General features: G+C 47.8%; 1 protein-coding gene across 1 annotated transcript; it reads left to right on the top strand.

The window, feature by feature from the left end:
* Positions 1 to 1,093: 1,093 nt before the first annotated feature.
* LOC127335818 (scarecrow-like protein 3) lies at positions 1,094 to 2,100 on the top strand. Its single transcript, XM_051362556.1, has 2 exons — positions 1,094 to 1,392; positions 1,455 to 2,100. Exons 1-2 carry the CDS (start codon positions 1,094 to 1,096, stop codon positions 2,098 to 2,100), a joined length of 945 nt encoding a protein of 314 aa, XP_051218516.1.
* The last annotated feature ends 14,078 nt before the right edge of the window (positions 2,101 to 16,178 follow it).

Genomic DNA, 16,178 nt, shown 5'->3' on the forward strand with positions numbered 1-16,178 from the left:
GAAAATCCAAGGTCTGGCCTTAATTGGTTGTATCTGGCAATGTTCTTGTTGAAGACATTGTTTTGAGAGAGATGACTTTCTTCAGTCGGGCGAAGACAGCGTTAGTGCATTGTTTCCTTATTGGAGGTGTCGCTTATGGAGAAGCTGAGCTTCTGGTGTTGTCTTGGTGGTGTCAGTGTTTTTGTTTCAAGTTATGGATCTCTGTAGTGGAACCTTTTATTTTCTGTAATTCTTTTTCTCTTTTTTGATTGTGTACATTCTTTATGTCATTAGGGCATGATGTTGTTGCAGAGGCTAGGTGTAATTAGTATCTCCGCGATATTAATATATGCTCTTTATCGAAAATATATACTTCATGACATATTAGTGGCCAAAGTGTCATCAGCACTTCAAATGGATTCAATGTATATATGGTTCCTGCATTTCGTAATATATTTCCAACTAATACGATGTGATGAAGTGCAAGCACGTTCTGACAATTTAGTATAATACTACTATACCAGATTTTATTTTATTTTGGCAGAAGAGATACCATAAATTATGAGATCAAGAAAATATGTAACACGCAAAGTGTGGAGCAGTAGTGCCAACATTTGCATATATGTGTGCATCTGGTGCTGGCATTATTTATATATATGCATTTTGTTTTTTTCTCTCTGGAGATCAGTTATATGTGCAAATAAACTACTCTTGTATGTAAGTTTTCACCACTTTTTTTTTGTCTTGACTTGTGTTCTCACCACTTCTTGTCCCTCACATTATCGGCTATGAATCCAGAGAACAGAGGTCAACAAACAACCAGGCCCTCGAAGCTTCAGGTTAGAAGGAACACAACAACGGAGGAGGGCTCTTCGGCAAATGTGTCGAACCTCCATGAGGAGCAGGCGCCCGCTGGATCAGTGTATGCGGCAGTACCCCTCAAGATGGCGTGGACGGTGGATCTCAGAAATGGACTTCATGAAACAGTATTGTCGGCTGTGCCTCCAACGCCTACTCCGTGGATGATGAACCCCACGAACATGTCATTGTTCCAGTCCGTGCTAGCACCTGCACCACCAGGAGCTGCACTGCAGCATGAGTATATATGAGAAGCATGGGTTTATTCCTCATCAAGATGTTGCACTCATGCGCTGCAGCGGTGGCTGAGGGGGAGACGGAGCTACTGAACATCGGGTTGAAGTGGATATCCTGCAACGTGTCAGACGACGGTGACGAGCCCGTACAGCGTCTGGTGTCCTTGTTCGCCGACGCGCTCGCGCGGCGCGTGGTCCACCCGTGGCTGCAGCACAGGATCACCGCCCCGGCCCATGAGGCCGCTGCCGCACGCCGCCACTTCGCCGCGATGTGCCCGTTCCTCCGTATCTCTGGCGTCGTGGCCAACCACGCCAAGTTGTCTGTCTGCGCATTGGCTTCCTGTTCCACCCGGTAAGACTCAACATTGATCGGTTCTTCAGCGTCGATGCAATTCGTGTCAGAAGCGGCAAGGTGTTGGTCATTGTCTCCACCCTGCAGCTCCACCGTTTGCTCGCCGACGAAATCACGGAAATGTCATCTCCTCATCAGTATAGGAAAGGGAAGAAAATACAGGCGCATGGAGCTCAGCAGCACACGATGACGAGGGCAGACACGCTCCTGCGAGCCCTTCACCAGCTCTCGCCGAAGCTGGTGGTGGTGAAGAAGCAGGGGGCCTACCACAATAGCGCGGACTTCAAGGAACGGTTCCGGAACGCGCTGGTCTACTACAGGGCCCTATTCGACGCTCTGGAGGAGAGCGTGCATGCGCGAGGGTCCGCGGAAGAGCAGGCGTGCGTGCAGCGACACCTGCTCCGGTTGGAGATCATGGACATCATCTCCCATGATGGTGCGCTGCGGCGTGACCGCCACGAGAAGGTGGAGCGGTGGGCAGCGCGGATGAACACTGCTGGGTTCGCACCCGCCGCGGCGATGAGACAAGACGTGGTGGCGCAGGTGACGATGTTGGCACAGGAGCTGCTACCGAGTGGGGCGTACAGGGTTTCCAGGGTAAATGACGGGCGCCTCTTCATCTGCCGCAACGCCATCCCCATGTTCTCCATCTCTACTTGGCACGGGATTGGATAACGATGCCATCTCATGGAGTGTGCTGCAGCTAGCTTGATTGGCTTTACTTTTGATCATCAAATAATGAATGGATTTGAACTAGTTATGATTTGTTTTTATTGTTGTTGTAATGCTAACAGTTGTTTCATCTTATACTACCACCAACAAATCAAACTTGTAATAAATGTTGAAGACATTTTTAATAAATAAATGTTGAAGACATTTTTTATTAATAAATGTTGAAGACATTTTTTTATTAATAAGTGGTTTATTTGATATTTTTTGATAAAGAGGATATATTAGTATCGCGGAGATATCAATTACACCCAGCCTCTGCAACAACATCATGCCATAATGACATAAAGGATGCACACAGCCAAAAAAGAAAGAAGAATTACAAAAAAGAAAAGTTCCGCTACACAGATCGAAAACTCGAAACAGAACTCTGACACCACCAGAAGATCAGCTTCTCCATTAGTGACGCCTCCAAGAAGGAAACAGTGCACAAACCTTGTCGTCGCCCGATCACAGATCTTAGGTTTTCACCCTGAAGAAAGTCCTCTCTCTCTCAAAATATGCCTTCAACAAGAACATTGGTAGGCACAACCAGTTAAGGTCAGACCTTGGATTTTCACCCTGAAAGATAGAACTCTGAACTTCTCCTATGCAGTCGCCCCCACATACAACCCGTTGTTCAAAGTCACAAAGCTCCAAGCCAATTCCACCTCACCACCAAGATCTGACCATCGTTGCTCTTCCACCGATCTCGGCTTTCATGCCCTTGTCCGCCAGCACCATGGAAAGAAAACGAGCTCCATGATATTACAGCCAGCAGAGCTTCGAAGTGCTCCCTCTGAAACTAAACGGTCAGATAAAAAACATGGGTGCGCACGACCGAAAGCACCCAATCCAGCAATCTTCAGGCATTGATCGCACAATGAATTTCGCCGGCAGGACCTTCCGGAACACGACAATCCAGCCAACCCGGTGGGAAGAAGCATCCGACCCATCTTCACTTGGCGCGAGAGGAATCCTAGGACAACCGCCTTTATTAGGCAGAACGGCAGGCCCCCTCGCCACCGCCCACCAACCACCTTAATTCGGCACAGAAGATGGACACCACCGGTTCCGGCCGTCCTCAACGATGCAGGGATAGCCCGGGGAAACCTCCACATCGAGGACGGATAAGGGGGAGCCCACCGGACCCAAAGGGGCCATCGCACCACCACCTGCCTTCGCTGCTAGCTAGAAGCCTCGCCCAGGTCGCCGCCAACCCCCATCGCCATCTATGGACGGAGGGGCTGGACGCCGTTGTGCCCCCTGATCCGCGACAGAGGAGAGCCGCCGCACCACACAGGCTTTGCCCGGCGACGCCCCTGGGCGGCGGCGGCGGGAGAGGAGGCCAGGGGGAAGGGGACGCCGAGGAAGTGCAGGGGAAGGCCGCCCGGCGCGTGAGAGCGGGAGGGAGGTTAGGGTTAGGGGAGTGGTTTATTTGATATGTTGCATTGCATAATTAGTAAAGAATGTTAGATGGGAAATCAACTATTATATTCTTAATCTTAGTAGGTTTATATTTTTTCGATAAAGGATATTTTATTACTTTGTGAGAAGCAATTACATCCAGCCTCTGCATAACCAGGATGCACACAACTGTTTCACGTGTCCAGAACGAACAATAAAAGAAAAAAAGGCGAAATACATATCGAGACGATAAACTATATAACGCCTAAGGAGAGTGTGGAGCTTCAATCCGTAGACTATGCTGCCACCCATGTCGGGAAAAAGTATCCCTCGCCGTAGCCTCCAACCGTGTACAGACCTCCGTAAATAGGTCTCGATTCTCCGCCCGCTGAAGAGGTAACCATGAACGGAGAATACCTGTACATCTGTAGATGACCTGCAACAAAAAACAGTTTTTATCGTTAAAAATCTTGTCATTTCTACTTAGCCACAGCGCCCAGATAACTGCTAGCGCCCCCACCCTAAGAAGCAACTTAAACCTTGAATCAACACCGTGAAGCCAATTGCCAAAGACATTTGCCACACTAGTCGGGGGATACAGGGTAGACGCTACTTGGATGACTGACCATATAGATTTCGCAAAACTGCACTGGAAGAATAGGTGTTTGATGGTTTCATCATGATGACAGAAAACACACCGTGAACTTCCGTGCCAATTCCGCTTAACAAGATTATCTTTAGTAAGAATAACTCCTCGACGAAGGTACCATCCAAAAAATTTAATTTTTAATGGTATCTTCATCTTCCAAATTTTTTATTATTATCAACTGGTAAATCAGAATGAAGGATTGCATTGTATAAAGATTTAACTGAGAAAGAGCCATCTACATGAAGATTCCATCTAAATTCATCCGGTTCAGGGGATAATTGAATATCACCCAATCGTTGAACTAGAGTATTCCATGCTGTTAGCTTTTGTCCAAGTAAAACCCGTCTGAACAACGTCACATTCGGAGGTGAGGTAGCCATAACGGTAGCAATGGTATCACCTTTGCGACGAACAATACTATACAAAGCAGGATATTGTTCACTCAGGGAAGCATTGTCCAACCAAACATCTTCCCAGAAACGTATCTGTGCTCCATTCTTAATAGAAAAAGTACCATGACGAAAGAAAATATTTTTCGTTGCCATGAGACCAGCCCAGAAGTGAGAGTCCCCGGGTTTCCAAACCACTTGGGAGAGCGTCTTCGAGCCAATATACTTTCTCCGAAGAATAGTTTGCCAAGTCCCATTCTCAGTAAGAAGCTTAAAAAGCCATTTACCCAGCAAAGCAAAATTCTTAACCTCCAAGTCCGCCTTGATCTTTGGGACTACACACTATACTCCATTTAACCAATCGATATTTCTTTTTCTCGCTGTCCCCTTGCCAAAAGAATCTGGATCGATAATAATCGAGTTTATGCAGAATTCCTTTTGGCAGAAGAAAGAATGATAACATATACAGTACCATATTTGTTAGTACCGAGTTGATGAGTACCAATCTTCCTCCTAGGGACAACAATTTACCTTTCCAACTACTAAGGCGTTTCTGTAATCTTTCTTCCACAATCTTCCATTCAGCAAGTGTAAGTCTCCGATAGTGAATCGGAATACCCAAATACCGAATAGGAAAATGGCCTTGCCCGCAACCAAACAACTCTGTATACTGAGTCATATCGTTTTGGGCATCGCCGAAACAGAACAATTCACTTTTATGGAAGTTAATTTTCAATCCCGACAATTGCTCAAAAGCTGCTAAAATTAATTTGAGATTACGAGCTTTTTCGAGATCATGATCCATAAAAAGAATTGTGTCATCGGCATATTGAAGGATAGATAAACCCCCATCAACCAAATGTGGGATCACACCCTCAATTTGACCATCAGACTTGGCACGCTCTATGAGTATTGCCAGCATATCTGCTACAATGTTGAATAACATTGGTGATAGCGGATCTCCTTGGCGTAACCCTTTGCGTGTCTGGAAATAGTGGCCGGTGTCATCATTGACCCTAATTGCCACGCTACCTCCATACACAAAATCGTAAATTAGAGCACGCCACTCAGGAGAAAAACCTTTCATCCTGAGTGTCTGTTGTAGGAAAGACCATTTGACCTTATCATATGCCTTTTCGAAATCTAATTTTAAAATGACCCCATTAAGTTTCTTGGAATGCATCTCATGTACCGTCTCATGCAGAACTGCCATTCCATCAAGGATGTTCCTTCCTTGCATGAAAGCAGTCTGAGAAGGTTGGACAACATGATCCGCAACCGTATTAAGTCTAATGGTGGCCACTTTCGTGAAAATCTTGAAACTGACGTTTAAGAGGCAAATAGGTCTATATTGTTGAATCCTTTCTGCCTCATTAACCTTCGGCAACAAAATTACTTCACCAAAATTTAGACGAAATAGTTCTAGTTGTCCTGTGTGAAGATCACTGAACAAATCTAGAAGATCCAATTTAATAGTATCCCAAAAAGTTTGATAAAACTCCGCTGGGAAACCATCTGGACCCGGTGCTTTATTGCATTCCATTTGGAAAATTGCCTTCTTAACCTCATCCTCAGAATAAGGTGCAGTTAAGAGGCCATTTTCCTCTGGAGAAACTTGGGGTATATCATCCGTTCAGTCCTCATTAAGGGAGAAAGAACTTTCCTCCGAAGGCTCAAACAGATCCTTATAATAATTAGTAATGTATGATTTGAGTTGCTCATGCCCTTCAATAACCCCTTCATCTTGGATGAGAGAATGAATACGTTTTTTTCCGATGCCTTCCATTGGCTAGGCCATGAAAATATCGTGTATTCGAATCTCCTAAAATGAATTGGGCCTTGGATCGTTGATACCATTTAAGTTCCTCTTCACGAAGAAGGCTCGCCATCTGCGCATTGGATTGATTCTTAAGGTCAATCTCTTGCATGGATAACGGTCTCACTTCCGCTAGGGCCTCTTTTAACATCCCAAATTTCAATAAAAGAAAGTTAGAAGAATTCCAGAGAGCAAAATTTCAAACCAACAAAAACTTTTTAAATTTGCATATAGTGTTATGCATAGGACTTGTGCATTTGATTGATATGCCATGATGATTGTTATTAGGTGTATAAGCTAAACCCTAAAACCCTAATGTGATCATGAGAAGATCACAAACCAATTAAATCACAAAGAGTAAGAAAATCAAATAAATGCAAAACCCTAAAAACCCTCACATATGCCCTATGGCATTTTTATAAATTTTGACCCTAGATCAATTTGTTCTTCACCATTAGTTGAATAATGTTACTAAACACTTATTACAACTTTTGGAATCAAAGAATCACAAATCAAATGGATTTCAAATACAAAACTTGCTCACATATGATAATGGTCAAAACTGCCAATTATAGTCTGATCACTACTTTGAGCCATTGCTATTCAATTTTCTCAAACCAAACCTTGCTAACTCTTTGCACCACATCCAAGTCAACATCAAGGTGAACATTTTTTGTAAAGATCACCATGCAAAATTCTTTCTTGATCCAGTGCTATGCTCAACCAAAGTTGCAACATTTTAACATATGCAACAATCTCACACTTAGCCATTTTCGCAAAACTTTGAATTCAACAATGCCACCACCACACCTCACCACCTCTGATCATTTCTAACTCAATGAGACACCCACAATTCAAAACTTGCCACCATTTTGAATTAAATCAATTTTGGACAAAAATAAAAAAATGGCATCTATGTGACTATTTGACACTATTTGCTATAGTGATCTACCCATCTAATCTACATCAAACCTAGCCCAATTGGTCCCCTGGTTCCCTCTAACCACCAATACCACATAGTAAACCTAGGGAGGCAAACCCTAGCATGCATGACATGGCCATGCCGGCCATGTCGAGCCACCCCTCTCTCCCTTCACTCACCACGCTGGCCACCTTGCCCTAGCTCGCCACCTCGCTCGTCTACGTCGTCTAGCACCAACAGAAGCAAGGTAGATGCCCTAGCTACGCCGGAGGACGCGCTCCCAAAACCGCCAGTATGCCGCTCGCGTCGCGACCATGCGCGCCGTGGACGCACACTGGCCACGCGCCACCCCGCCAGTACACGCACGCCCTGGACCCCCTGCAAGCACGTTGAGCATCACCGTGCTACCACGACGCCGCCAGACACGCGCGTAGCCCAGACCCGTGACCGCCGGTGCCGGAGACGACGACCTGCTTCCGTGAACGCCGCGGCAGTAGTGGAAGCAACGCGACCAATCCAGCCACCGCCCGACCACGCTGTCGCCGCCAAACACTTCGCCAGGAACCGCAGAACAGTGCCACGCCCTCGCCTAGCTCGCTAGCTCGCCGGAGAAGCCGTGAGCATGTCGACTTCTTCCCTGTCCCGCAGCACCCTCTCGCGCTTATAAATAGAGACCCCCTGGACAGAACCAAGCACACCATCACGATCACCACTCACCACCGCTTCGCCCAGCACCAGTAGCTACCTCAATCGTCGCCGGAGCAAGGCCAATCGGAAGATCACCGCCGCGGAAGCCCTTCAGCAATCGCCGACGATCCCGACCACCCCAGGCGACGCCACTGCTACCAGGAGACTCGCCGTCGTCCACAACCTCATCGCGCACACTGCCAACCCTTGCTGGAGCCGCCGTAAGCTCTCCGACCCCCTACCCTCGCCGCCAGACCCTCGGCATCTCGCCGGAGAAGACGATGGCCCTGTGTCGTCCGATTCGCTTCTAATCCAACGCGCCAGATTAACCATACCGTTTCGGCGTTTAAATGTCGCTGACGGGTGGAGCCCCTTGTCAGGCAGCCCACGTCTGTGCTGGCCTTGGGCCGTTTTAAATCATTTAGGCCCAGTTAGTTTTCCCGCCGGCCTTTTTAATTCAAACTTCGTTTAATAAATTTAATTCGAATTCAATACTGAACCCAAGTTTGGAAATTCATAGAATCTGTTTGGCTTGGCCAAATTTAGCAAATTTGATATTGTTGGAAAGCCACTAAAAAGATCTACAGAATGCCACTGGTCCCATGACCAGATTAGTTGTAGAATTAATCTGATAAAAAGAAGAAGGCAGGGACTTTTCTATATTCAAACAATTATTAAAAATCAACCAAAATAGATATTAAGATAATTCCAACTCTAATAGCTCACCTTTGACTTACACTAATTGTTTATGCAATAAAATGGTGTGGTCACTTTGCATGATCATGCCCTAGTTTAATTAATGGACAATATGGCTAGTTTATGTAGATGATATTGTCCAAAACTATTAAGTAAATCATATGAAGTATTATACTTCATTTAAACCTTGTCTCAAATGAATTCATGTGATGTTTGGATCCCTGGCCAAACTCACTTATATGAATTACTTGGATATTTAAATCATATGTAGCATTATTAAATGGTATGAGGTGGTCTACCTCATTTAAATCATTTTCTCAAATGATGGTGATGAATATTTGACTTAGGTCAATATAAGTTCACATATGATTGTTTGAGAAATTAAATCTTAAGAAGATTTCAATGAGAGGAAATTATTTCTCAATAACCCTATGGAAACTATCATTTACATATTAAATAAAAGGAAGTGAATTCTCCTCAAGCAACACAACCCATGCACCCTAATTAGATTATTTGTGTGCATAGAATAGTTTGTGTGTTTATATGTGATGCATGGAATAGCCATTGAATTAGTGAGTAATTATACTCGTATTCAAATTTAGACGCTAGCACCGGAGAGTACACGGAAGAAGAAGGTTGCTACCAAGAGGAGGAGGAGGAGAATTTTGAGAACTACCAAGGCAAGCTAATATTCTTGCAAAGTGCAAAGCCCCTTTGGGGCAAGGCACCATAAATCTTATCTTTTCTTACATAAGCCTATCCCAAGTTTATACTTTACAAGTTTTACTTGTTGTTTTCCAAGAGTTACTTTTATAGTTAACTTTGGTCAAAGTAAAGGATGGTTACTAGAGTAGTGAAGTAGTCTCAATCAAGCAAAGCAAGATAGCACCCCTCATGATTTAGAGCTAGTGCTAATGAATAAAACTTGACTACTCTAGATGGGAACAATGTGACTTGAAATGAATTTGAAACCTTGGAATGATGATGCATTCCATTGAATGATTTTTGAAGGTGAATATGACAAAGAGAAGATGGTGATTTTTGATAAGCATGATATTGGTTTGAATGCGATACCTTTCCAATATTAAGTACCCCCACAATACCTGATTATGGGTAGGGCTTAACTGGAAGTTTATGCATCTTAGTATGGGTTCCCTCTGAACACACGTCATAGGGGTTACGCCTGAGGCTGCCTCCGTTGTTGAGAAATCATGTGAAATTGATGTGAATTGTACGGCCAAGCCCTGTGCAGTTCCCAGGTTGACAGTTGGTCTTCACTGGGAGGCCAAGCTCATGGGGAGAGGTGCTCATACTAGGATTTGTAAGTGAAAGGTTATGGTTGATGATCCGCGTACTGTGTTACGATGATTCGGGGTAATCCCGACGGATGAAATCAAATGTTGTGGCACAAGTGTGCAACCTCTGCAGAGTGTAAATCTATTCGAATAGCCGCGTCCACGGTTACGGACGGTTGGAAAGGCCATACAGTTTCTGATGTCATATCTTTGAAAATGATGTTGAAAGAAGATGGTGAAATGACTTGTGGTGAATTGAATTGAAATCACCACTGGAATGGTGGGAATGACACTAATGTTCCCACTTGAGTTAGTTAGCATTTGAATAAGCTTTTCTGAAATACTTGTGAACTAAAATTGGCTTTATGCAAATAAACTAGAGATTAGCAAACCATACTAGAAATGTATAGCACTTACATTAGTATTAGTTTGCGAGTACTTGAAGTACTCACGGCTTTGTCCCTGGCTATTCAAATGGCAAGAGTTTGAAGATGAACAAGGAGATGACCAGCAGGACGCCTACGACAACTAGGAGTCTTCCGACGTCAAGCGTTGGCCTGTGGACTAGAGAGTCCTTGTATCTTACGCTTCCGCTATGAACTTGTGTTTGTTCGTTGATCAATAGATCAACTATTTGTGTAATATGGATGATGTGATTCCAAGTTGTAAGACATTATGGTTTGTAATGAATGATGACTGTGATACTTAACTATTATGCCTCGCAACAACAATATTCCTGGGATTGCGATGTATGACATAATAGGTATTCGGACTTAAAAATCCGGGTGTTGACACCTCTAGATCATCGATCACTTGTGAAAGGCGAATCTTTTCTTTTTTTAAAATACCAGCCGTATGGGCAGCCCAACCCGCGAGATGTTTACGCATAGCACACATTTTGTTATTCCATCTCGAAATCGGATTGTTGCCCCCGACTGGTCTTTCCCAAACTCTCTTAACCATCTCATGAAATCCATCTCGTTGTAACCAACCTAGTTCAAATTTGAACGGCCGCTTACAAACATGACGCGGATTCCCAGTGGATAGGAGGATAGGAGCATGGTCAGACAGTTTTTCAATACGCTCTAGAGCGCGGACAGACACCATGGGATATTGATTCTCCCATTCGGTATCCATCAACACACGATCTAGTTTCTCGTATGTGGGTTCATGCAAGCTGTTGGCCCAAGTAAACTGTCAACCAGACATAAATACCTCTCTTAAGTCTAAGCTATCAATGATAGCATTAAACAAGAAAGGCCAATGTCCATCAAAAGGGCCTTTGCTCTTCTCATGAGGAAATCTCATCAAATTGAAATCCCCTCCGATTAAAATCGGATGCGGATTATCCTTTGCGAGATTTACTAACTCACGTAGAAAGTCGGCCTTAAAAGCGTCTTAGGCAGCACCATACACAGCAACCAGACTCCAAATGAAACCGTCTACTTTGTTCTGGATATCGAGTTTGATGTGATACTCTCCATCTGAACTAGCAAGAACAGTCATTATGTCTATGCGGACGCCAAGTAAAATGCCCCCAGACCTACCACAAGGCGGACGAGAAAACCACTGAAAGTTAATCCCGCCTGACAATCGGTCGAGGAAACTTTGTGAGAATTTTCGCCTACCCGTCTCTGATATTGCAATAAAATCTAAATCATAGTCTCTACAACCATCGGCAATGTGAGAATGCTTAGCCAAGTCTCCAAGACCTCTGCTATTCCAAAACATGCCAATCATCGAGAAACTTTTGTAGATTTAGTATTTTTGCCATATCTACGAGACTTCTTACCAGCAGACGATCGGGAACCACGTGCAGAAGCTTTTAGATCATAGATTGAACTAAGCTCCGAGTGTTCCAAATCGACCTCTGTAAGAGTACCAATAATAGACGAGAGGAGCTGACCATCTAAGATGTCATCCGCTCCATCATCGTCATCAACAGGAGTCTCAAGCCCAGTGGAGTCATTCGGAACAACCGTTAAACGGTCAAGCTCCGTCTGTCTCAACACATTGGCAGAAACCGATACCTCATCAGGCCTAGTACCCAACGAAACTCCTAAACTGATCAAATTAGAAGAAATGCGAGAATCTGAAAAAGAAGTGAAAGACTTGGATGTTTGTCTCGTACCTGCCGTGTCCAAGTTCTTCTCCGCCTTGCGTCGCATGGCTCTCTGCATGGCGTCCTCATCGGTAGGTCCCGCCCCATCCTCCGTAAGCGCGTACCTCCCACTCCTCCTCAAAGTCGGCTGAACGACCGGAGGAGGGGCGGTAGGGGGAGGATGCTGCGGAGCGGGGACCGGTGTAGTAGAACTCGGAGCGGGGACCGGTGTAGTAGAACTCGGGCGCGGTGAAGAAGTGGGAGAAGCAGGAGCGATCGACGAAGCGGGTGAAGAGGTGGGTGATGCAAGGGTAAGTGGCGATGAAGCCCCCCGCACCGACCCCGGCCTCGACAACCCACCCGCTCCCGGTGTAGAAGGCGTAGACGACGGGGCGTCAGCCGACCCCAAAGGGTCCAGGCCACGCCCCAGCCCCGCCGTCCCCACCGCCTGTGGAGATGGAGCTGTCTCCCGAGGTGCGCCCGAGGCCCGCTACCCGTCGACGGTAGCCACGCCACTGCGCAGCTATGCGTCCACAGAAGGCGAGGCAGCCGCAGCGACAGGGACAGGCGCACCCCTCCCGGCGTCTGGGCCGCGCGTCGGACGAGGCGGCGTGACGATGATGGGCGCGAATGGCTCGGCCTCGGTGGAGGCCACGTCCCGCCGCGCCTCGTCATGGCGGCACTGCAGCGCGGTGTCGCCCGCCGCCTCCTCCTCCAGAACCGCACCACGTGGCTGTAGACCGCTAGGTGGTGGTGCCGACGACGGAGCCCCCGAAGCCAGCTCCACCGCCACCACCCTCGAAGCTGAAGATGGCTGCGTTGCCCCCGGTGGAGTGATACTCGACGACGGAGAGGAAGCCAGCCTAGTTCGACCCTGCATAAAAGTCCGAACACGTGAAGGTGAAGGAGTCCGTGACGCCACTGGTGAAGAAGCAACTAGATGCGGTGTCTGGGACCGTGCCCTTGCCACTATTTCTCTCCCTCTAGCGGTCACCGGTGAGTGACTAAAAGGAGTCAGCGCCAGCTGTGCACCCGTCGCCGAAGTTGCACCAGAAGGATGCGTAGGAGGGCAGGTATCCACCTCCATGTTTGCCGCCCCTGGTGCAACCTCCGCTGAACCATCCTCTAGTCGCTCCTCCTCCGCACCATGGGAACCATCAGTATCCTCCCCATCTTTCCAGAAAAAAGGCCGAAAACGTGAGTCAGGCTTGAACCCATCCGCCTCCTTCCGAAACCAAAACCTGTAGCCATTGAGGTGTAGCAAAGCAACCACCTCCAAATAGCCACGTTTATCTCTCGAGAGCGCCGATACGTCCCGCATAGCCACCAAAATACGAACAATCCCCTGGCTGCGAAGAGTATATAAATCCACATCAAGAGTAGAACCAATGAGAGTCCCAACAGCCCACAGTCCAAGAAAGTGCTTCACAGAATCCGGCACACCATCGACATGCACCCAAACTGGCTTCATAACAAAGGCCGGAGCAATATCCTGATGTTCCCAAGAAGAGACAAGCACCTGTGCCTGAACCTTGGGTACACTCATCTGCATACCGTCGATCCTCGCCAAATCATCATGTGTAGGAACCCCAACAAGAAAGGCCTTATCCCCATGTGGAGACGCCCCCCATCTCCAGGTGGGATTCCCAGGACACATACGTGCAAGGAGGCTCTGGATATTCGCCGCCGTGACTGTCCCCTCACTAGACACCTGTACCAAAGCAGTGGGTGCTCCAGAGGCAATCAACTGAGGCTTGTAAACCGAGTCAGGGAGCTGCAGGTCAAGAGTGGCATCATTACCGCAACCAACAAAAAAACTCATGGGCTTCGGAACCTTCAGAATTGGGCATCTAATAGTCGGATGATCCCCAGAATCACAAACCAAGCAATAATGCAGGACCTTGCAGTTCTTAGTAGCATGAGTATTCACATCACATTTCCAACAACGTCCCACCTTCTTCTGTTTCACGGGTGCAACAGGAGTTGGAGCATCTGTAAGAATCTGCTGAGGTGCGGCAGTCATATCCTGCGTAGCTATCACAGATGGCTGTCCCATAGCCTCCGGGATGGGCTGCCCAAGAGGAGGAGCAACTGGCCGGACCCCCGCCTCCGAACCCGCAATGGCCACCGCCTTCTTCTTCCGCCTTTTCTTCCCTTGACCAGGCTGAGCAAGCGGTTGCTGTTGAGCTGGTGGCTGCTGAGTCTGCGGCTGCGGAGGGGCGACTTGTGGTAGAGGTACCTGCGGCATGTACTGCTGCCCCGCATGCGGATACTGATAAAACTGACCAGGATACTGCTGATAAGTTTGCTACGGAGGTATGTATTGCATCGGTGGAGCGGGTGCACGGGCGGGCGGACGAAACCCCGAGCTAGGGCGCGGCGCAGGAGCAAGCTGCGACGGCATAGGGGCGCCGGCAGGCCACCCTTGGAACCCTGGTGGGCCGAGAAACGGCGCAGCGTTGGCAACTGGGGGCGCCCCTGGCCGCACCGCAGCAGGCGCGGACACCGTTGCCCCTGGAGCAGGCGCCGTCGCCCCTGGCGGCACCGTCGGCCGCGACGGAGCAGACATGGTGGCGCGGACGTGGACCCCCGCTACCACCTGCGCGAAGGAGGGACGAGCCGGGCGCGAGGATGGTAGCAGCGAGGGCCGATCGCTCGGTGACGAAGGGCGATGAAGAGAGTTGGCGGCGGCAGCGACGTGATGGTGAGGCGCGGCGGCGATGAAGGAAGATTGGCATGATGAAGAGTGCACGCGATCGTCAACTCCTCCAGAAATTCTCGCCGCGCGCTGTAGGTCCATAATCGCATGTCCAAATCGAGCCCACATCTGCTGGGGCCCACCTGCATGAACCGAAAAACCCACCTCAGGAGGTTTGAAGCGCGGCGTGATCTCCGCCGTGGCCATGGGCTACACCGACGAGGTCGCCTCCTCCGACGGCGTCCCCATCTCCTGCCGCCCAACCTCGATCCACTCGTCGGCCGCTGGAGAAGCACCCCTCTCGCCCGACGACGACGCGACGAAGAAATCCCCCAAAACCGCCGGTGGCGTGACCCGTCTCGGCGGCAGAGGGCCCTTCCATGTCTTCAGCCGCATCGGGGGTTTGGGCATCCGCAGCCCCGTCGGAGATGAAGACGCCGGTCGACGACCCTCCTCCCGAACGGAAGACCTTGGCGGCGAGGAAGATCTTGCCCTCAATGCGGCCGACCTTGCCGCGGAGGCCTGCTTCTCCCAAACTCTGGACTCCGCCGATGGATAACCAATCCGAGACCAAAAATCAGCGAGCAGCCCATCGCCGTTGAGGCCAGCAGCGCGATCCGGCGGTGGAACCCGTGGTTCATCAGCCAGACCTCGCCATGCCACCTCCTCCGCCACCGATATCTCCTCCTCACCTCCCGAGATCTCGCCGAGAAGACCAAAACGCGAGCCTGGACTCGACGAGCCAGCCGACGGCAGACCTGCCGGCGTTTTCCCTAGGCCAATTGGCTGCAGGAGCAGTGGTCGTATTGTCCACAACAAGCACCCGTGAGGCACCCTAGCAGACATGCTTAGACAAAAGGAAAGTGGCAGGGAAGAAGTGGAGTTTTGATCAGTGGCAGATCGCAAGAAGATGGCCAGCTCACCTAAAAGAAACATATTGTGCTCCACCATTCATGACAAAAAATTGCCGAAGGAATAATCTATAAGGCCAATTGACTGTAAACATTGAAGTTCTATACATATATATAATGTTCATGATTACAATACAATACAATAGTTCAACACGTGAAAAGACTCTTACATGATAAAATATAGCTTAAATGGAAAACTACATCACTTGGATTTCTTCACTCTACGGTCCCCATTCCAGGAAAATTTCAATGATGCCATCTTCACTTATTTTCATGATTACATATCCTTGATAAATGAACTAAGCAATGGTTCAAGATCTCATCACCCATATTATTTCTCAACTTATTTTTAACTAGCAAGACTCATTGCAGAAAACATTATTTTAACACTCGAGGTCACCACCAGTAGGAGCAATATCAATTTGAGAAGCATGTAAACTAAATCATAAACAACATGTTTTTGTTTTGTTTCAA

The sequence above is a fragment of the Lolium perenne genome, chromosome 1 (genome assembly GCF_019359855.2).
Source record: "Lolium perenne isolate Kyuss_39 chromosome 1, Kyuss_2.0, whole genome shotgun sequence".
Taxonomy (NCBI): domain Eukaryota; kingdom Viridiplantae; phylum Streptophyta; class Magnoliopsida; order Poales; family Poaceae; genus Lolium; species Lolium perenne.

What these genes read in the sequence shown, in the direction of transcription:
- LOC127335818 (XM_051362556.1), top strand. Translation starts at nt 1,094, where the DNA reads ATGGGTTTATTCCTCATCAAGATGTTGCACTCATGCGCTGCAGCGGTG. An exon ending in GTGGCCAACCACGCCAAGTT is followed by an intron (nt 1,393 to 1,454) that starts GTCTGTCTGCGC and finishes TCGGTTCTTCAG; the next exon opens with CGTCGATGCAATTCGTGTCA.